At 48.1% G+C, this 21,984-nt stretch overlaps 1 protein-coding gene across 5 annotated transcripts in view; it reads left to right on the top strand.

Annotated features, from left to right (window-relative positions):
- The window catches only part of LOC147449428 (diacylglycerol O-acyltransferase 1-like), a 135,173-nt gene that overhangs the window by 64,611 nt on the left and 48,578 nt on the right, over positions 1 to 21,984 (top strand). For all 5 annotated transcript variants that reach the window (XM_086521872.1, XM_086521873.1, XM_086521874.1 and 2 more), the window contains 4 exons: positions 16,935 to 17,058; positions 17,298 to 17,393; positions 17,456 to 17,557; positions 17,708 to 17,844. In XM_086521872.1, the coding sequence (XP_086377998.1) occupies positions 16,935 to 17,058; positions 17,298 to 17,393; positions 17,456 to 17,557; positions 17,708 to 17,844 (459 nt within the window). The remainder of the gene's footprint in view (positions 1 to 16,934; positions 17,059 to 17,297; positions 17,394 to 17,455; positions 17,558 to 17,707; positions 17,845 to 21,984) is intronic.

Genomic DNA, 21,984 nt, shown 5'->3' on the forward strand with positions numbered 1-21,984 from the left:
CATACTCCTGGATCTCCCATGCAACCAATTCGGCTCGAAGGAGGTATGGATCTAGAGGTATGGATCACAGCTCATTGTCAGTACAGTCCAACCTCGACCCTGAGCAACCCATCCCACCTGACGGGTCTGACGAAGACCTGATGCAGTGGTTGGAAGCTACCGCCTCGATGCCATGCTATGTGGTCTCTATTCAAAACTCACATGTGCCGGTAACACTCTCTCTTCCAACTCCTCAGGCGGACACAGATGTCACAAGTCCTACACTAGACAATAGTCCTATAGCAGACAGTGGAATAGTCCAAGAAGTAAGTGGGTCAGCCCCAAATTCTCATGATTCAGGTGATCCTCCTATGGAAGCCCTCGGCCTCGGGGAACCTATCACACATCATCGAAGGGGGGAAAAAATCTCCTTTGCGTGAACTCGCCAATGATTCCCCCCATCCTCTAACACCTCGCAGGTTGGATGCCCCGCCCACTCTAAAGCACCCTATTATGTGTGTGTCTGAAGATTTACCCTTCGATGAGCTTCCATCAGGATGGTTACAAGAAGAGTATGCGGAGTTTGCAATCGATCAAACGCCAGCACATGATGTCTCGAAGTTCCAAGAGGCAGCTCAGATTTCAACTTCTGAAGTACCCTCCACAGTTACAGCTCGTTACCCTGTCAAAAAAGTAAACCTGGGCGACCGTGACAACCCTCAACACGTTCTCTTAGCAGCTTGGTTATGGGAGCATCCCGCATTACTTGACGAGGCAGTTTCTTTTATTCAGTCTCTTAAGGATGTTTTTGCTTGGTCCTACAAGGATTTGGAAGGGATCCCACCAGAATTGGTTCTCCACACAATCCCTCTGGTTGAAGGAGCTAAGCCTGTCAGAGGCCGAGCTTATAAGCTCAACCCAAAGTATGCAGAGGTTGTCAAGTCAGAGCTCGAGAAAATGCAAGAGGCCCCTATCATTGTACCTATGGAGCACTCTGAGTGGTTATCACCCATGGTGATAGCGCCTAAGAAGCAATCCAATAAAATTCGGGTGTGTGTAGGTTAGCGCGCGTTGAATAAGGTAATTATTCGAGATGGTTTTCCCACACCTTTCACTGAGCGTGTGCTCGAAGATGTAGCAGGGCATGTTTTGTACAGTTTCATGGATGGGTTTAGTGGATACAATCAGTTGGGCATCCATCCAGGTGATCAGCTGAAAACGGCTTTTGTGACTCCTTGGGGTATTTTTATCTACACTAGAATGTCTTTTGGGTTGAAAAACGCTTCACCTTCTTTCAATCCAGCGGTATATCTCATCTTTTTTCCTCTGGTTACGGATCATCTTCGCATCTTCATGGACGATTTTTCGACCTTCTCAGGTGCTCAATGTTCAACCCCAGTGGAAAGCCTAGAGAAACACCTCGCTCAGCTCTCTGCTGTCTCAATCCTAACAAATGTCACTTTTTGGTCACTGAGGGCACACTTCTAGGCCATGTGGTGTCTGCCAAAGGTTTAGCACCAGACCCATAGAAGATCGTGGCAATCTTGAAGTTACCACCTCCTATCAATCCGAAAGGTGTTCAAAGCTTTGTAGGCCTCACAAGATATCATCGGAGGTTCATACGAATGTATGCACAGGTGGCTCAACCATTGACCCGACTCACTAGTGCTACAGTATCCTTTAAATGGTCAAAACCTGAGGCTGAAGCATTTGAATACCTCAAAAAGCGCCTCACTGAGGCACCTATTTTAGTGGATCCAGATTGGTCTCTCCCTTTTCATGTGCATACAGATGCCAGTCAACTGGCTGTGGGGACTGTGCTGACTCAGCCTAGTAAAGAGTACAACTTGGATTGCCTTGTTCACTACGCAAGTCGCCTGCTCACCAAAGCAGAGCGCAACTACAACACCACAGAAAGGGAAGGTTTGGCTATGGTGTATTCTTTACAAAAGTTTCGTCATTACTTGTTAGGGGTTCACTTCACTATCATCACTGATCATCATGCGCTACGCTATCTTCTTAATAAACCCCAAGTTGCAGGAAGAGTCTGGAGGTGGCTACTGATATTCCAGGAGTTCGACTTCGAAGTAGTCCTTAGTCCAGGCAAGCGGCACGTCATGGCCGACCATCTCTCTTGCATACACTCAGGTGAGCCCAAAACTGGGATTGATGATGACTTTCCTGATAGTCATCTCTTTAAGGTCGACACGACCCCAGAATGGTATGGAGATGTGTTACATCTGCTTTCTACTGGCCTATATTCTGAGAATGCTTCTCCCTTGCAAAACAGAAGACTCTTGCTGAAGTCTAGACCTTTCTCCCCGATTGGTGGACAACTCTATAAATCTGGGCCAGATGGTGTGCTGCGAAGGTGCGTCTCCCCTCATTAGGTAGATCACATCTGGAGGATGCACTCAGTGGTCCTACAGGTGGCCACTACCCTGGTCACATCACGGCGCAAAAAATCTTACACATAGGCTTATGGTGGCCCTATATATTTAGAGATGCTATTGCTCATGTTAAGATTTGTGATGTCTGCCAGCGAGCGCCCAAGCCTAGCAAGCAATCAAATCGCCCTCTGCAGGTTTCTATGGCGTGGTTGCCCTTTGAGAGATGGGGCTTGGACTTTGTTAGTCTAGTTACTCCATCTGCTCAACCAGGCAATCGTAAGTATCTCTTGGTAGCAACAAATTATGCAACAAAATGGGCTGAAGTGGTGGCTACCATCGATTGTACAGCCGCCACTGTCGCAAAATTTTTGTATGAAAATATTTTTTGCAGGTTTGGGTGTCCTTTGGAAGTCACCAGTGATCGAGGTAGTCATTTTGTCAACGACTTGATCTCCACTCTCCTCACGAACTACAAGATTTTTCATCGCAAATCTTACTCTTACTATCCTCGAGCAAATGGGCAGGCTGAAAGCATCCAACATCTTGGGCTCAGGCTATCCTTGGCACAGTTTGGGCTTATCGCACCTTCTTCAAGGCAACCACTAACTACACCCCATTCCAGCTAGCTTTTGGCTTAGAAGCGATTGCACCATACGAGTTCAACTCAGGTTCAACAAGTGGGAAGTGTTCGTGTCACAGTTAGGATTGCTTCAGCAAACCTCTCTCGTCTCTCAATGTTAGAAGAAAGCAGGAGGTTAGCTTCACATGCTCTCCAAGCTTAGCAACTTCGTCGCAAAGCGTGGCATGATCGCCATCTCCGAAAGCCAAAAATAACGCAAGGCACCTTGGTGCTACTCTATCAAGCTAAGTATCTGAAGAAAGCTAAGAAGTTGATCCCAGCCTGGCAAGGGCCATTCAGGGTACAGGAGATTTTGCCACAGGGGGCTGTCCAGTTGGTCACTTTGGAAGGCGTTCCTTTGCCACTGGTAAATGGCTCTAGAATCAAATGCTATTACTCTAAGTAAGCAGTCTGCAGCGACTTCACCATCAGTAGGTTCTAATGTCCCATATATCTGCTCCCATCTACCTTTCCACCAGAATGGGTGTTCTGTTATTGTCTCAATCTTTGCTAATTCTGTAGAAGTTTGCATCTTTCCGCCTAAAATATCCTTTCTCCATTCAGCCTCAGTAATTGGGTATTGTCTTGGAACTTCTTACAATCCTATCACTCTTTCTCTAAGTGTTTCTATCATCTGTGTTATTTGACCTTAGCACTACGGTATTTCCAGTTAAGCTCCTAGTCTCTTTTGTGATATTTCTTTAAGTTTACACGCTTTTCTCTGTAGCATAGAGTTGTTTGTATCTATGGTCACCCATTCGACCATTTGACCTCTATACTCTCCGTATAGGATCTCTTTGTTAACACGGCAAACCCTAGTAGACAACATTTGCCCGACACTGGTAATCAAGTCATACATCTGTGCTTCATTGAAATGGGAATTAAGGTCCCCCACATTTAAGAAGTTTGTCGTGTAAACACTTGATTAGTAAATTCTTAACTTGGCTTGGCCTTCATAAAAAATGGCGTGGCATTGTTCCCATTGTGACCTTGTGGGCCCTCCCAAATAGTCTCCCTCCCCTACCAGTTCGTCCCCGCTCTGCTATCAAATTTCCCCTACCTTCTTCAATCTCGTTCCCCTCTCTCCTGTCCTATTTCGAACCTCCCTCTCCATTCGCCCTCTATTTAGAACCTCCCTCCCCAGTCGCCCTCTGCAAAAAGTTTGCCCCCTGCTCATATTAGCTATTCCCTCCCTATTCGACCTGCCTTTGCAAAATCTCCCTGCTCTCTCCTTCGCCCCTACCCTCTACCCACCCCCTCGCCCTACTCTCTCCCTAAACCCTCGCCCCTACCCCCTACCCGCCCCTCGTCCCTACCCTACCCACCCCCTCGCCCCTGCTCTCTCCCTCGCCCCTACCCTCTACCCAACCCCTCGCCTCTACCCTCTCACCTCTCGCCCCTACCCCCTACCCACCCCCTCGCCCCTCCTCTCCCCCTCGTCCCTACCCCACCCCCTCGCCCCTACCCACCCCCTCGTCCTTGCTCTCCCCCTCGTCCCTACCCTACCCGCCCCTGCTCTCCCCTCGCCCCTATCCTCTACCCAACCCCTCGCCCCTTTCCTCTCACCTCTCGCCCCTACCCCTACCCCTACCCACCCATTCGCCCCTACCCTCTACCCTCTACCCTGGCCCCTACCCTCTACCCTCTACCCTCTACCCACCCCCTCGCCCCTACCCTCTCTCACCTTGGCCCCTACCCTCTCTGCCTTCTCACCTATCCACCCCTTCCCCCTACCCCTACCCCTACCTCACCCCTCGCCTTATTTCCTGGCCCCTACCCTCTCTGCCTTCACACCTATCCACCCCTTCCTCCTACCCCTACCTCACCCATCGCCTTATTTCCTTTGGCTCGTTGCCTGAACCCTCGCCCTCCTACAACTCTACCAGTCTGTGCCTAGCCCCTACTCCAACTAACACCACTCGACCCTACCAGGAATCTCAAAAACGCGCCTATCGAATCTACATCAACCTCTTGCTAGTGTCGGGGATCTCGTACCTGAAACACTCTTCCAACTCTTCCAACTGTACTCACTATCGCAGGAGGTAGCAAAAAACAGACAGAAGGTGGTAGCAAACAAAAAGAATTGTTGCGAAAGAAGAAAGCTGTGGCTGCAGAATCAGAGAGTGAGGAGATGTCAACCAGTAGTAGCAACGGCTTGGATGACATATCTTCCAGCGACCCCAATGATGAAAGCTATAAAGCAGACTCACCGTCTGAGTCAGAAGAACACTCCGAGTCAGATGCTTCGAGTGATCAAGAGGACCATACAAAATCAGCTCAAAAGAAAGGGAAACAGCCAACCATGAGTCATATAATCAAGAGGCCTGCAACATCAAAAAATCGCACCGCGTTCTCTTTGGATTTTTATTTACAGCAGCCTCGACCATCTCTGAGCGAGGTCTTTACCAATGCTTAGCTAAAGACTCTAAGTCTCACAGCATTGGCCGATGCCGATCTCGCTACCACTGTTCCTGCGGATTTGATACATCAAAGGTTAAAAGATTTTCCCAAAGTAATGGCATCGGGTTCTGATGGCTATATGGTGACACCACTGTAGTTTGACTCATTTTTGTGACAGGAGATGGAAAGATTGGACCACCAGGGAGGCTAAGGCCAAGAGCAGCTCTCTGGGCCCATGTGAGCACCCGAGCCGGCTCTTCCACTTGCTGCAACCCTTCTTGAGAGGCAACTACAAGAGTGGAAGGCGGTGCCTGTGGAATATAGCTTACTGTGATGAGGTTAAGCTTTGGAAAAGTAAACTCTTGCTGGTTCTGGTTCTGGCTTGTGCTTGCAGATGTGGAGGCTCGTTGTTTTGGGCAATCCTTACTATAGTGATCCTTAGCTTCAGGGCAATGTCAGCAAAGAGGGGACCCTTCTCGTACGGGACATTTGCTCTGATACTGTCCATACTCCCCGCACCTGTACCACAAAATTGGCCTATTTGAGGGGCGAGGTGGTCTCGGCCCTTGTTGCATTGGACCGGATGCTGACGTGTAGAAGCTTTGGAGAACTGAAGGAGTACTAGCATGATAAAAGCTGGGGGATGTAAAGTTGTTGTGCATACCTTGCATAGGAGGTGTTGTCAGCAGAGGTGGCATCGGGTTCTGATGGCTATATGGTGACACCAGGTTTGATGCAGGCGTAAGCCCTTGTTGGAGAGAAGGACCTAGACTTTGTTGTATCTGTCGTAATCCCTTGATATAATAGCAATCCTTGTCTTCGTGCGCAGACTTCTCGCAGAAGTGGCAATAAGCCCGAAGGGTGTAGTCCTGTGGAGGATGTCTTGGAGAGCGACACGAGCTGCACCATATCATACATAGCCTTAGTCTCCTGTTGAGACCGAAGCTCTTCTAGCTCTCTCTTGATTTGATCCAAAGCCTCAAGATGTGGGGGTTTCTTGAAGAGCGCGTTGTAGTTTTAGGGCTTCAAGTTCTCTACGTAAAGAAGTCAATGGATCAGCAGGACTTTCCGAAAACACAGAGGGGGTCTCTATGTGAGGGGAGTTGTTGAACAGCTTCCTAGCCCGCTCTATCCTAGTAGCAGTTGCGATGAACTCCAAAGTGGCGTCGGGTCGGAGACTCTCTCGGAGTTTTTGTGGAGAAGTTTTGGGAAGCGCCTTCTCCACCCACTTCTTAACCATGAATTCACCGGGTTGCTGAGGAAGCTTGGCAACCAGGGACTTGGTCTTAGTCATAAGCTCTGCAAAAGTCTCTTCTGGCTGGAGCACCATGTTGGCTAACTCATCTAACACCTTCTCTTGGTAGTCACTGGGCCTGAAAGCTGCACAGAACTGTTGCCTTAAGGCTGCCCAGGTTGCAAAATGGTTGTCTGCAAACTGGCTGTACCATTTGTCAGCTAAGCCATCCAAGGTGGATGGAAAGAGTACCAAATAAGCATCTTCCGTGTTAAGACCACGACCCCTACAGAGAGATACAAACCTCCTTGCATGGTCGTCAGCATCTTCTGAAGAGAGTCCTTTGAATGTAGGGAACTTGATCTTTACCTTAGCCAAAACGCTGGCCAACGGCTCCATGGCCCCTTGTGTTGAGCCTGAGCCTGTTGCTCAGTAGCCTGCCGTAGCAGAATAGGAGAGAGCTTTATTGGAGAAGGTGATCTGGAAGATGTGGAAGCGGATGAAGGAATGGGTGATGTATGTGGAGGTATAGGTGATGAGGTTGATGGACTTCTACTAGGCACGAAAGGTCGTCTTCTGTTATAGTACTTCGAGGGCTCAGTAGTGCGCTTTGTCGCTCGACTGACCGCCTTGTATGTGTCATGCAGTGACCACCAATCTAACCAACCTTTGGGCATGAAAACCTTGAACTGGCTGAAGACTGGTCTTGACTCTACTAGACCAGGCAAGTGACTAGACGAGGCTAGACCAGGGACGAGGAGGACTAAAACAGGGTCGAGGAGGTCTAGACCAAGGACGAGGACACGTTGGACTAGGGCGAGAGAGGACTAGACCAGTTGGACCAGGCGAGAGGAGAACAGTTGGACCAGGCTAGAGGAGAACAATGCAAGGCAAGGTCGGCGAAGCTAGGCAAGGTAGGCGAAGCTAGATAGACCCAAGTAGCTTCAAGATTTGCACCTCACAGAGTGAGATTTCAGTTGAGGTCCCACGGTGATCGCCCCTACCGTCTATCCACCCCCTCGCCCTACTCTCTCCCTAAACGCTCGCCCCTACCTTCTCACCTCTCGCCCCTTACCCCCTATCCGCCCCCTCGTCCCTACCCTACCCACCCCCTCGCCCCTGCTCTATCTCTCCCCCCTACCCTCTACCCAACCCCTCGCCCCTACCCTCTCACCTCTTGCCCCTACTCCCTACCCACCCCCTCACCGCTGCTCTCCCCCTCGTGCCTACCCCACCCCCTCTCCTGTACCCACCCCCTCGCCCCTGCTCTCCCCCTTGTCTCTACCCTACCCCCTCGCCCCTGCTCTCCCCCTCGTCCTTACCCTACTCAGTGAAAGGTGTGGGAAAACCATCTGTAATAGTTACCTTATTTAGCGCGCGGTAATCTACACACCCGAATTTTATTGGACTGCTTCTTAGGCGCTATCACCATGGGTGATAACCACTCAGAGTGCTCCATAGGTACAATGATAGGGGCCTCTTGCATTTTCTCGAGCTCTGACTTGACAGCCTCTGCATACTTTGGGTTGAGCTTATAAGCTCGGCCCATGACAGGCTTAGCTTCTTCAACCAGAGGGATTGTGTGGAGACCCAATTCTGGTGGGATCCCTTCCAAATCCTTGTAGGACCAAGCAAAAACATCCTTAAAAGAGTGAATAAAAGAAACTACCTGGTCAAGTAATGCGGGATGCTCCCATAACCAAGCTGCTAAGAGAACGTGCTGAGGGTTGTCAGGGTCGCCAAGGTTGACTTTTTTGATAGGGTCAGGAGGTGTAACTGTGGAGGGTACTTCAGAAGTTGAAAAATGAGCTGCCTCTTGGAGCTTCGAGACATCATGTGCTGGCGTTTGATCGATTGGAAACTCCGCATACTCTTCTTGTAACCATCCTGGTGGAAGCTCATCGAAGGGTAAATCTTCAGACACATACATAATAGGGTGCTTTAGAGTGGGCGGGGCATCCGACCTGGGAGATGTTAGAGGAAGGGGGGAATCATTGGCGAGTTCATGCAGAGGAGATTTTTTCCCCCTTCGGTGATGTGTGATAGGTTCCCCGAGGCCGAGGGCTTGCTTTTTGAGGTATTCAAATGCTTCAGCCTTAGGTTTTGACCATTTAAAGGGTACTTTAGCACTAGTGAGTCGGGTCAATGGTTGAGCCACCTGTGCATACATTCGTATGAACCTCCGATGATATCCTGTGTGGCCTACAAACTTTGAACACCTTTTGAATTGATAGGAGGTGGTAACTTCAGGATTGCCACGATCTTCTATGGGTCTGGTTCTATACCTTTGGCAGACACCACATGGCCTAGAAGTGTGTTCTCAGTGACCAAAAAGTGACATTTGTTAGGATTGAGTTTTAGCCTTGCGTCTCTGCAACTGAGGAAGACAGCAGAGAGCTGAGCGAGGTGTTCCTCTAGATTTTCCACTGGGGTTGAACATTGAGCACCTGAGAAGGTCGAAAAATCGTCCATGAAGATGCGAAGATGATCCGTAGGCAGAGGACAAAAGATGAGATATACCGCTAGATTAAAAGAAGGTGGAGCGTTTTTCAACCCAAAAGACATTCCACGGAGTCACAAAAGCCGTTTTCAGCTGATCACCTGGATGGATGCCCAACTGATTGTATCCACTAATCCCATCCATGAAACTATACAAAACATGCCGTGCTACATCTTCGAGCACACGCTCAGTGAAAGGTGTGGGAAAACCATCTGGAATAGTTACCTTATTTAGCGCGCGGTAATCTACACACACCCGAATTTTATTGGATTGCTTCTTAGGCGCTATCACCATGGGTGATAACCACTCAGAGTGCTCCACAGGTACAATGATCCCTGCCTCTTGCATTTTTTCGAGCTCTGACTTGACAACCTCTGTATACTTTGGGTTGAGCTTATAAGCTCGGCCTGTGACAGGCTTAGCTCCTTCAACCAGAGGGATTGTGTGGAGACCCAAGGGATTGTGTGGAGATCCAATTCTGGTGGGATCCCTTCCAAATCCTTGTAGGACCAAGCAAAAATATCCTTCAAAGAGTGAATAAAAGAAACCACCTGGTCAAGTAATGCGGGATGCTCATATAACCAAGCTGCTAAGAGAATGTGCTGAGGGTTGTCAGGGTCGCCCAGGTTGACTTTTTTGACAGGGTCGGGAGGTGTAACTGTGGAGGGTACTTCAGAAGTTGAAAAATGAGCTGCCTCTTGGAGCTTCGAGACATCATGTGCTGGCGTTTGATCGATTGGAAACTCCGCATACTCTTCTTGTAACCATCCTGGTGGAAGCTCATCGAAGGGTAAATCTTCACACACACACATAATAGGGTGCTTTAGAGTGGGCGGAGCATCCGACCTGGGAGATGTTAGAGGAAGGGGGGAATCATTGGCGAGTTCATGCAGAGGAGATTTTTTCCCCCTTCGGTGATGTGTGATAGGTTCCCCAAGCCCGAGGGCTTCCATAGGAGGATCATCTGAATCATGAGAATTTGGGGCTGACCCACTTACTTCTTGGACTGTTCCACTGTATGCTATAGGACTACTGTCTATTGTAGGACTTGTGACATCTGTGTCCGCCTGAGGAGTTGGAAGAGAGAGTGTTACCGGCACATGTGAGTTTTGAATAGAGACCACATAGCATGGCATCGAGGCGGTAGCTTCCAACCACTGCAGCAGGTCTTCATCAGACCCGTCAGGTGGGATGGGTTGCTCAGGGTCGGGGTTGGACTGTATTGACAATGAGCTGTGATCCATACCTCTGGATCCATACCTCCTTCGAGCCGAATTGGTTGCATGGGGGATCCAGGAGTATGTATCCACATGGCGTCGTTGCCCCAATCATGAAGTGCCTTACTATGCCTCAACCATGGTCTACCAATCAACAATGGAAATCCTCCCTCCACCTGAGGAAGAGTGACCACCTAAAAATCCAAGCTAAATGTGAAGTCTTGTATCATGAGAGACACCTTCTCTACTATGCCCACAGGCTAGACTGTCCTCTGGTCTGCCAATGTAACAGTGAATGGAGCAGGGCGGGTAGGCTGCAGACCTAAGGCCAACATAGTAAATTCTGATAGCAGATTGATCCCAGATCCACCGTCCACTATGACGCCTAAGAATTGATGCCCAAGAATTGACACAGTGAGACGAGGACTTTTGTTGTCTGTGAGGGGAGCAGCTGGATATGAAATCATGTAGGACTCGAAGGGCTGCACAGGTAGGTGCCCGCCACTAGGCCCTGCACCAGGGTACGGAGTCTGGATGATGGAAAGGGTGTCACTTCTAAAATTTGCATCAAGTCGAAGCATGTCGTACAGTGACACTTGTTGAAAGGTGTTTTTCAAGATAGACTCTGCTGTGGGCTTGTTTCCTTTGATTAGAGCTTGCTCTGGTATCTTTAGCTTCTGCAAGTCCTCTACTACTTCGATGAAAGCCGCATCAATATCTGATAGAAGCGAGGTAGGTTGGCTCTTGACACTACCTGTTGGGTTGTCAGCTACCACTGGAGTTTGACTCATTTGTGTGACAGGAGATGGAAAGATTGGAGCGCCAGGGAGGCTGAGGCCAAGAGCAGCTCTCTGTGCCCGTGTGAGCACCCCAGCCGGCTCTTCCATTTGCTGCAACCCTTCTTGAGAGGCAACTACAAGAGTGGAAGGCGGTGCCTGTGGAATGGAGCTTACTGTGATGAGGTTAAGCTTTGGAAAAGTAAACGCTTGTTGGTTCTGGTTCTGGTTTGTGCTTGCAGATGTTGATGCTCGTTGTGTTGGGCAATCCTTACTATAGTGATCCTTAGCTTGCGGGCAATGTCGGCAAGGAGGGGACCCTTCTGGTACGGGACATTTGCTCTGATAGTGTCCATACTCTCCGCACCTGTAGCACAAAATTGGCCTATTTGAGGGGCGAGGTGGTCTCGGCCCTTGCTGCATTGGATCGGATGCTGACGTGTAGAAGCTTTGGGGAACTGAAGGAGTACTAGCATGTTAAAAGCTGGGGGATTCAAAGTTGGTGTGCATACCTTGCATATGAGGTGTTGTCAGTAGAGGTGGCATCGGGTTCTGATGGCTATATGGTGACACAAGGTTTGATGCAGGCGTAAGCCCTTGTTGGAGAGAAGGACCTAGACTTTGTTGTATCTGTCGTAATCCCTTGATATAATAGCAATCCTTGTCTTCGTGCGTAGACTTCTTGCAGAAGTGGCAATAAGCCCGAAGGGTGCAGTCCTGTGGAGGATGTCTTGGAGAGCGACTGGAGCTGCACCACACCATAGCCTTAGTCTCCTGTTGAGACCGAAGGTCTTCTAGCTCTCTCTTGATTTGATCCAAAGCCTCAAGATGTGGGGGTTTCTCCTGGCGAAGAGAGATACTTTTCTCCTCTTGAAGAGCGCGTTGTAGTTTTAGGGCTTCAAGTTCTCTACGTAAAGAAGTCAATGGATCAGCAGGACTTTCCGAAAACACAGAGGGGGTCTCTATGTGAGGGGAGTTGTTGAACAGCTTCCTAGCCCCCTCTATCCTAGTAGCAGCTGCGATGAACTCCTCCAAAGTGGCGTCGGGTCGGAGACTCTCTCGGAGTTTTTGTGGAGAAGTTTTGGGAAGCGCCTTCTCCACCCACTTCTTAACCATGAATTCACCGGGTTGCTGAGGAAGCTTGGCAACCAGAGACTTGGTCTTAGTCATAAGCTCTGCAAAAGTCTCTTCTGGCTCGAGCACCATGTTGGCTAACTCATCCAACACCTTCTCCTGGTAGTCAGCGGGCCTGAAAGCTGCACAAAACTGCTGCCTTAAGGCTGCCCAGGTTGCAAAATGGTTCTCTGCAAACTGGCTGTACCATTTGTCAGTTAAGGCATCCAAGGTGGATGGAAAGAGTACCAAATAAGCATCTTCCCTGTTAAGACCACGACCCCTACAGAGAGATAGAAACCGACTTGCATGGTCGTTAGCATCTGTTGAAGAGAGTCCTTTGAATGTAGGGAACTTGATGTTTACCTTAGCCAAAACGCTAGCAAACTGCTGAGCCTGAGCCTGAGCCTGAGCCTGAGCCTGAGCCTGAGCCTGAGCCTGAGCCTGAGCCTGAGCCTGAGCCTGAGCCTGAGCCTGAGCCTGAGCCTGAGCCTGAGCCTGAGCCTGAGCCTGAGCCCGAGCCCGAGCCTGAGCCTGAGCCCGAGCCCGAGCCCGAGCCCGAGCCCGAGCCCGAGCCCGAGCCCGAGCCCGAGCCTGCTGTAGCAGAATAGAAGAGAGCTTTACTGGAGAAGGTGATCTGGAAGATGTGGAAGCGGATGAAGGAATGGGTGATGTATGTGGAGGTATAGGTGATGAGGTTGATGGACTTCTACTAGGCACGAAAGGTTGTCTTCTATTATAGTACTTCAAAGGGCTCAGTAGTGCGCTTTGTCGCTCGACTGACCACCTTGTATGTGTCATGCAGTGACCACCAATCCAACCAACCTTTGGGCATGAAAACCTTGAATTGGCTGAAGACTGGTCTAGACTCTACTAGACCAGGCAAGTGACTAGACTAGGCTGCCAGAGAAAAGGAGGACTAGAACAGGGTCGAGGAGGTCTAGACCAGGGATGAGGACAGGTTGGACCAGGGCGAGAGAGGACTAGACCAGTTGGACCAGGTGAGAGGAGAACAGTTGGACCAGGGCTTCAAGATTTGCACCTCACAGAGTGAGATTTCAGTTGAGGTCCCACTGTGATCGCCAAAATGAGAGCACCTATAGCGCGGATAATGTGTCGTGCTCTCTACAGTGGGTGGTACTCAGTGCAATGTGCGTGACAATCTCACTTAAACAGACTGAACAGAAAGGGAACAATAGGCATCAACAGAGGTCACAAAAACACAACAGCAGACCAGAACATATGACTAGACTATCTCAAAGACTGATACAGACTCTGGCGTGGCATCACACTCAGCTCTAGCCTAGGACTCACAGGTACAATGGGGGTGTCGACTCTCGAGGCTCAGATGTGCAGGGATGGTGTAGACGTGCTCTGTGTATCGACTCACTCTAGACGACTACGTGAAAGATAATGTCCATGGCCCCAAAACGACTACTCATATGTACAACCATAAAGAGCCACCAACGGCTCATAAATGTCCAGTCAACTAAGTCTATCTCCAAACTGAGTGGTGGTGGTGACCTGGCCACGATGTCCACTAGACCACCGTCGGTACCTTGCCACGTATCACTCCCCAGCCCAGAGGATCCGTCCAATGTGAACCAGACCAACTGTAACTAACTGTCCAACTGTCTGTCTGTCTTGTGAAGTGACACTGTAGCCCTGCTACAGGTTGCCCGCCACAAGACTGGTCACCGTCTCGGTGAGCCAAACACTGTAGAACTGCAAAAAGTAACCATATATACAATGAAAGGAGTAGCAAGTAGTGCGGTCCTATCATCCAAGAGAAAGTGTCGTCACCACTGCCGCCCCAGAAGTCTCGACGTCTGGGGGAGCCATCAAATCAATCGTGTAACGCTGTAGCTGTTGGACTATGTTCTGAACAACCTCGCTCCCTGTGGTTGGAGCAGCCACCTGCTGCACAGCGGATGGAAGCACCTGCCCTGAAGTGTACTCCGGACGCCTAGTGACACAAGCATGGCGGTGCGCACCAGCAACACCGTCACAGCAAGGGACGCTCTGTACCGGTGGTACATGACCTTGAGACATTGACCGACACGGTGACCAGTCTTGTGGCGGGCAACCTGTAGCAGGGCTACAGTGTCACTTCACAGGACAGACAGACAGTTGGACAGTTAGTTACAGTTGGTCTGGTTCACACTGGATGGACCCTATGGGCTGGGGAGTGACATGTGGCAGGGTACCGACCGTGGTCTAGTGGACATCGTGGCCAAGTTACTACCACCACTCAGTTTGGAGATAGACTTAGCTGACTGGACATTTATGAGCCGTTGGTGGCTTTTTATGGTTGTACATATGAGTAGTCGTTTTGGGGCCATGGACATTATCTTTCACTTAGTCGTCTAGAGTGAGTCGATACACAGAGCACGTCTTCACCATTCCTGCACATCTGAGCCTCGACACCCCCATTGTACCTTTTAGTCCTAGGCTGGAGCTGAGTGTGCTGCCATGCTAGAGTCTGTATCAGTCTTTGAGATAGTGGAGTCATATGTTCTGGTCTGCTGTTGTGCTTTTGTGAGCTCTGTTGATGTCTATTGTTCCCTTTCTGCTCAGTCTGTTTGAGTGAGATTGTCATGCACATTGCACTGAGAACCACCCACTGTAGAGAGCACGACACATTATCCGCGCTACAGAGCTCTCCTTGGGAAGCTCATTGTCTGAGGTCTTCTTCCAGGGCCCTGGAAAGAGCTTTTGTTACACTAGATTCCGAATTCGTTAAACGGGTTGTCCTTGGAGCCCCTCCACTACTTGGATTTTCACAGAGATGCACAGAGTGGGCCTGAGTAGGAGATGGGAAGACCGTTTCGTGATGAGCTTACTTCGGCCTTGGGAGCAGCTGAGCGGGGGACTTGAGCAGCATCAGCCTCTCAGCCAATACACAGTGAGGTCACATGGTTGGCAGTAGACCCCATGTCTCATGGGGTCCCATGGCAAAGGGTCCAACCCGCACCTTGGGAGACTGGTTGCAGTTTGCAACACTTCCTGAAGAGAGTCAGAGCATCCAAATGCGGGGCATGAGGGGTACAGAGCATGTGTCAGGACATCATCGAGGCTATACCAGCAGAGTGGCACACACCGCTCCCAATTGGATGGGGGCCTTTACTCCTCTTGAGGTCCTCATCATGGTTCGGGCCTGCTCAGACTCAGGCCTTTTTCATGTTCTTTGAGGTTCAGCAAGAGGGTCGCCTCCACAGAGTTGCTACTGAGGCCATAGTCACAAGGAACGCATTCCGGGACGGGGCTCAAATGGATTTTTAGTGTAAAAAAGAGGGCGGGACGGCAAGTGGGGACGGGAAGCCCGAAAAAGGGCATCCCCTGTCACTATGACTGAGGCACCATAGGTAGTAGAGTGTTGTTTTCAGCGGATTTAAGTTGTGGGCGTTAGAGGGAGGATCTGTGTGTTTGATCCTGACCGGACAGACCTTGAGATTGGAAATTGGCGGCTTTGGGCTCGGGAGAGTCGCCCTTTGATGCGAGTGCAGTGGGACCCTGGGGAGTGGTTTTGGTGGGACCCTTTTACTCGGGATCCCTCTCTTCCAGTATATAGTAGGATTGAGGGGCCACATACTGGCTGTTTGGAGAGAGGCTCCCTCCCCGCAGCAGCAGGTCACTGGCTTGGGTCTTACAGCTGAGTTCTTGACAAGAGTTTTGGGAGCACTTGTGGGACAACAGACAACCGATGAGAGTTAGTTCCAGTGGCTTGTCGCCCATCGAGCTACTGCAGTGGGGAGCAGGTTGTTCTTTAGTGGCCAACTGGCTGTGCCGCTTGTGACCATCCACTTGAGTCACAGAGGCATTGTCTATGGACTGCCCCATGGCGCAGCAGGTTTGGTTGTCGTCAGCGAGTCAGTACACTCGGGGCGATGCTGCTTGGTCCACCCTCCTTGGCCCAGCACTTCGTTTTAAGAAGTCCTTAGCTAGCAGGATGATTGTAATGCAGGAGGGCCAGGCAGCCTGCCACAGAGCTTACACCTAAGGAGTGGAGCAGTGATGGAGATCTTGTTGGGAGCTTATCTGCAGCCTGTCTCTTTGGTTCATATGGAGAGCCCGTTGCTTCCGCATCTTTGAGGCCCGCCCCATCCCAGCAATGGAGACCGTACGAGATATGTGGCTGAAGCTGATCCATACACTTCGAGGGTAAGTTCTAGAGGCTGCAGGGCAGCTCCGACCATATGTGAGATCGCTGCGAAGCATTCCTATGGCTTTGGCGTCCAGGGCCTTTCTACACCATGGTGCATGGGACTCCTAGATGGGACTACCGGCCACCTGTGTGGTTGTTTCCACCTCCCATATCCTGATTTAGCTGTCATTGTACATATCTCACTTTTTTCTTGGGGGAGTCTCCCCTCATGCTGATGTAGCCCCCTCTTGTTAGGGCAGTTTGTAGCCCGATGGGCAGTTTTATTAAGTAATAGAAGGATCTTTTCCTGGCAAAAAAAAAAAAGATCTATAAGAACTCGTACTGGTTTGTTTCCCTCTCTAAAGTTAGCTTTGAGCTCCTTATCATAGTTTTCCATGGTTCAAGCTTAATGTTCAATGTATTTTCCTTCCATAATACACTATGAAACTTAAAGACTAAAGTACAGCTTGTCACCCTGATGGATTCAGAGTTTGTCATGGATTTTGGTGCATCCATGTTTCAATTTTTGCAATGTCATTGTTGATTTGTTCTCTGCCTTCAGGGTTGGGCCTGCACTGCTATCTGGCATCATTCTTATGTTGTTCTCAATCACATATTGGATGAAGTTGGTCTCATATGCACATACCAATCATGATCTGAGGACTTTGGCATCGGAAATCCATAAGGCAAGTGCCATTTCTAGTTTGTTAAGCCAGTGATTTTGGCAATTAAGAAAATGAAATATGGATTAGTTGTTTTGTGGTCGTCTTCTTTCATACATGTATGTGTTTGTAGAGCTAATCTTTCAAATTACTTCTTAATTCACATGTGTGTACATTTGTGTGCATGCACGCGTATGTGTGTGTGTGTGTACAAACATGTGAGGGCAAGGTTTGATTTATTCTCAGGCTTATTGCTATGATAGGATGACATGCCAACAGACATACAACTTGATTACCCCAAAAATATTACTTTAAAGAACCTTGCATATTTTATGGTGGCACCAACCTTATGTTATCAGGTAAAGAGTTCTTTTTTTTGTTGATGTCTTGCTTATACTCATATTGTTAATGTCACTGACAGGTCACCTATCCCCACACGAATAAAATACGAAAGGGATGGGTATTCAGGAAAGTGGTGAAACTACTAATCTTCTCGGGACTCATGGGATTCATAATAGAGCAAGTATGTTTGGCCCATGACGGTGCATGTGACTTGCATACATTCCTTAAGTGTGACAAATTATTTTTGTTGGGGTTATCCTGGATTCATCAGGTGTATTTTTGTTGGGGTGCATACAACTTTCTTAACAGTTTGACAGCTTATTTTTGCCAGTACACCAAACCTATTATACAGAATTCACAACACCCTCTTAAAGGAAACTATCTCTATGCAGTAGAGAGGGTTCTGAAGCTATCCATTCCAAACCTTTATGTCTGGCTGTGCATCTTCTACTGCCTGTTTCACCTATGGTATGTGTTGTTTTAAGAGTTTTGTCTCAACTTTAATACAAATTATGAGTCTTGAAGGCATCTAAAGATCTAAGGTACCCATCTTCTGAAACATGGTTGTTTGCTTTTTCTAAAAGAAATACATCCAAAACAAGTGGGTTCTCTTTTCTGTGTGTGAAGTTTTATTTATAGAATATACTTGAAAGTGTGACCTGCTTGCTGCTGGATGTGCACCATCTACTTACCAAGAATTTAGCCAAGACCTGTTTGCTGTTGGATGTGTACCATCTGCTCACCAAGACTTTGGCTAAGAAAAACGTTCATGTTCTAGCCCTCCAGCTCATGCCACTTTCACCTCACAGAAATACAACTAGCACTAATATCTTCATCTGCCTGCTTGCTGGCTTTATAGATGGGTTTGTTTACATTGAAGGAAAGTTCCTTCTTGTCATCTGTCAACTGTTCCATACTACTCAGCAGACCGTTTGTCTCTTTCCTTGGTTTTCAACACCCACCTCCAAATAGGAAATAATGCAAAAGCCCTTTGAGGCTCTTTTGATGAGTGATTCATGGATTTACGCATCTGCTGATTTTAAGGTTAGGCTCCCATCATTAACCTCTCTCACCTTCTTCCAAAGGTGTTCAAGCCAATCCTCCTCCGCTAGGGGAATTCTTTCTAACCCTTCTTCAATATCATGTACTATGATTTCAAGTTTCCCATATTCAACTAAAGATTCCCTTGGTTCTTTAGTCCTTCAAGACCTATAGTGGTGATCCGAACACATGTCAGTGTTATCCCAAGGATCATGAACGTTTGGTGACATTGATGGCTCATAATTAAACTTTGGATGCCAAACCTGTTGTGCCATGGGGCAGTCCCATAGATAGTGGTGTCGTGTCTCAAGTGGGTGGTCACAGGCGGCACATACCGCCGAGTGGCCACTATGCACCGACCTGCTCCCAACTACAGTTGGAATAGGCTTGGACACCCCAAGTCGAAGATCCACTGCAACACACGAGAAAAACTGCAAACAACTCGAATATGTATGTATGTATGTATCTATATATGTATATATACGTAAATGTGTATATGTATCTATATATATCTTTCTACTTTCATTGTGAGCGGTCTGTTGGGTTCTCTGAGTCAAGATCTCATCAGTGTGGTAAGTCAGATTGCCTGAGTGTATGGCAAAACCCCGTTTCGCATGACTCATCAATTCTTGAATAGAATTTGACTTTTGTTCCAAGCAGTAGTCTCGGATCTGTGTAAGAAGTTCGCAGCAAAACCGCTCAATGTGCTCTTTAAACAAGACCTTCGTAAATGAAGAGGTTGGTAGAAAAGAGTTCCAAAATCTCTCGCAATAAGCGTCCAAAGAATCTCCCTTGGTCATCCGAAAATGATTCCAAGCGGTTCGTATATCCCTTCGTACTCTCGAGTCAGCCAAGAAGAACTAAAGAGCCTTTTGAATTTCAGCCATTTAACTGGCACTTCCTTTCTCAGTAGAAGTGTGGACAACCATGTTCGAGCATTTCCCTTGAAGAAAGAGGTAGCCCTCGAAGTATCTCGAAATCCAAAAAAAGTGTCAAACTGAATTGACTGTCCACCTTCTTTAACTTCTTTAAATTCTCCAACTTTCTTGTTTTTATCTTGGAGGAAGTCATACTAGTTGGCTTTGTAGAAGTGCTTCTTTTTCAAGAGTGCTTGTCCATGTCTTTCTGCGAGTACAGGCTCTACTTTTCTGCACTCCTCTGTCTTTTCGTCTTTCCTCCCTACCTGAGAGGAGAAGCAATGGCCACACGCCATCTCGAGTAAATCTTATAAATCAGGTAATTCTTCAGGTGTTTCGCCAATCTCGGGTCCCTAGAGTACACATGCCAATCTCCAGTTGACGTTTGTACTCCTTTCGATTCCCGTGCCGGATTTTCAACTTTTCTTTGCCTTCCCACTGAGAGGTGTCATCTCTGTCAGATTCTCCACAAGAACCCATGTGTAATCTGGGATTCTTAATGGCTTTATTCCCTGTAAGACAGAGCGATGAAGACGGGAGCACGCCCGATGTGCGATGTATGAAGGATGGGAGTCGCTAATAAGTCCGGGGTCGGGGCACGAAGATTTCGCAAAGGTATGCGTGTGCTGCAAAAAGGATTGGATCCTGAATCTTTTTCTGCTCTAATACCACTGTAACAAACTTGGACACTCCAAGTCAAGATTCTACCGCGACATAGTAGAGATTCACTTCAAAATTGTTCACACTTGAGTCGACACGGCCCGGTGTAGTTCCGTGCCTAGAGATAATTGGCCCCAAAGACCGGCACTCCTTTCGTAATTTCTTTTTGTATTAATCTGTGTTCAAAGTACAAGAGAGTGGGAGGGTTCTCACTCTCAGACTCTGCGTCCAGATGCTCTGAGAAGTGAGGCCCTGCCCACTAATTTATAGGTTACAAGGGATGCCCAAAAGCAGAGCCTCAAAATCAAAAGCTCTTAAGCTTTTCAAAATAAAGCAATTAATCCCCAAAAGCCTTGCTAAATCTGCCAGCGTAAAAGCAGTTTTTCGTACACTATCAGCGTAAAAAGCGGAAATCCGTACGCTTTGCCACGTCAGCAAGCCAGCATGAAAAGCAGTGCAATTTTCGGGATTGCCCATTTGTGATAGCATGTCAGCGCTTTTTGCGGAAATCGTACGGTAGCCACGTCAGCAGCAGGCAGCGTAATTTGCAAGATCTCTGTACATCCTACCACTTCATTTGGTTCCGGCCAGCGGGTGGTCATGCCACGTCATCAGTTTGTGACATACGCCCCTCTTTAAAGAATTATAAATGCTCTCGATTACGCTTGCAAAATCAGACATAAGCCATAAACCGGTTCAGTAGACACTGACTCGTAGATACTGACGCACTAGACGACACAAATCCAACACTTGTACAAAGACGACAGTCACATCACTCACATTCAAGTCATATCACATAGAATCCATTCAGATCTAGGACCATGATTCTTGGCAAGGTATTTAGCAATCGCATCTAGATCCGCATCGGACCTCACTGATGTCGGATTAACTAATCCTATATTGCGATCATGTCCATAAATTTCTTGAGATTGAAATGTTGTAGTCGTTTCATCTGCACTCAAACACAATCATGTGTGAGTAATCATTTCCTGGAATTCTAATCCATCAATCATACATTGAGTTCATACTGAACAGAGTGTTTCAATTCAGTTCTAGTTGTGTGGCCATCTCATCCCTCGGGAACTCTTGATACACTCATGACAGTTCCAGTCATTCATTCATCATGATTCTTATTGTTATTAGGTTCATTCTGGAGCTGTCATCGCTCCAAATTCATCATCATCTCATTCTCGATTTTCAGCTATTATCTGTCACAAATAGCAAGTTCTTCCAGAAAATATTAATTTCATACATAAATCAGATTCATCTTGGAGGAGTCTGCATTGGAGGAATTTGGTGCATGAATACATAGAGTCGGTGTCCACTGAAGAAAGTTTCTATCCTTTGACTGTTTTTGTAGGTGTAATCGAGGGTGATTACAATTCTTTAAAGAGGGGGGCATGTCACAAAGTGATGATGTGGCATGCCCATCTGGAAGAGAAATGGCCGATGGACAAAAGAGATTGAAACAAACTTAAAGAACTTCTTAGCATCGGTCGTTGGGGCCTAAAACCCTAAAAACCCAAAGCTTGAGGTTTGAGGTTGATTTGCGTAAAACGCACTGACTATTGACGTGGCAGGTGTATGTATTATTGACATTGTAGGTGTACGGATTGCTAACGTGGCAAATCTGTACAGAATCTTGCATTTGCGCTGCTTTGCTGACATGGCATGCTCTACGGATTTCCGCAAAAAAGCGTTGGCTGTTTTGGGCAGATTTCAACGCTAGCTTTTGGGGTTTACTGTTTTTGGGGCTTTGCTTTTAGGCATCCCTTGTACTGTTTATAAGGAGCCCTTGGGGCCTTACTTTGCAGAGCATCAGGACATAGAGTCTGAGAGTAGAGGACCCTCGGGAGTTGTACTTTGCCATGAGCAATAATAAAGAGATACTGAAAGGGGCGCGAGTCTTTGGGGCCAATGCTTTTGGGCACGTAACTCCGCCATGCCGTGTCGACTCTCTCTCTCTCTCTTAAATGTCAATGGTTTTGTA

The sequence above is a fragment of the Adiantum capillus-veneris genome, chromosome 10 (genome assembly GCF_014529385.1).
Source record: "Adiantum capillus-veneris isolate H3 chromosome 10, ASM1452938v2, whole genome shotgun sequence".
In the NCBI taxonomy this organism is placed as follows: Eukaryota; Viridiplantae; Streptophyta; class Polypodiopsida; order Polypodiales; family Pteridaceae; genus Adiantum; species Adiantum capillus-veneris.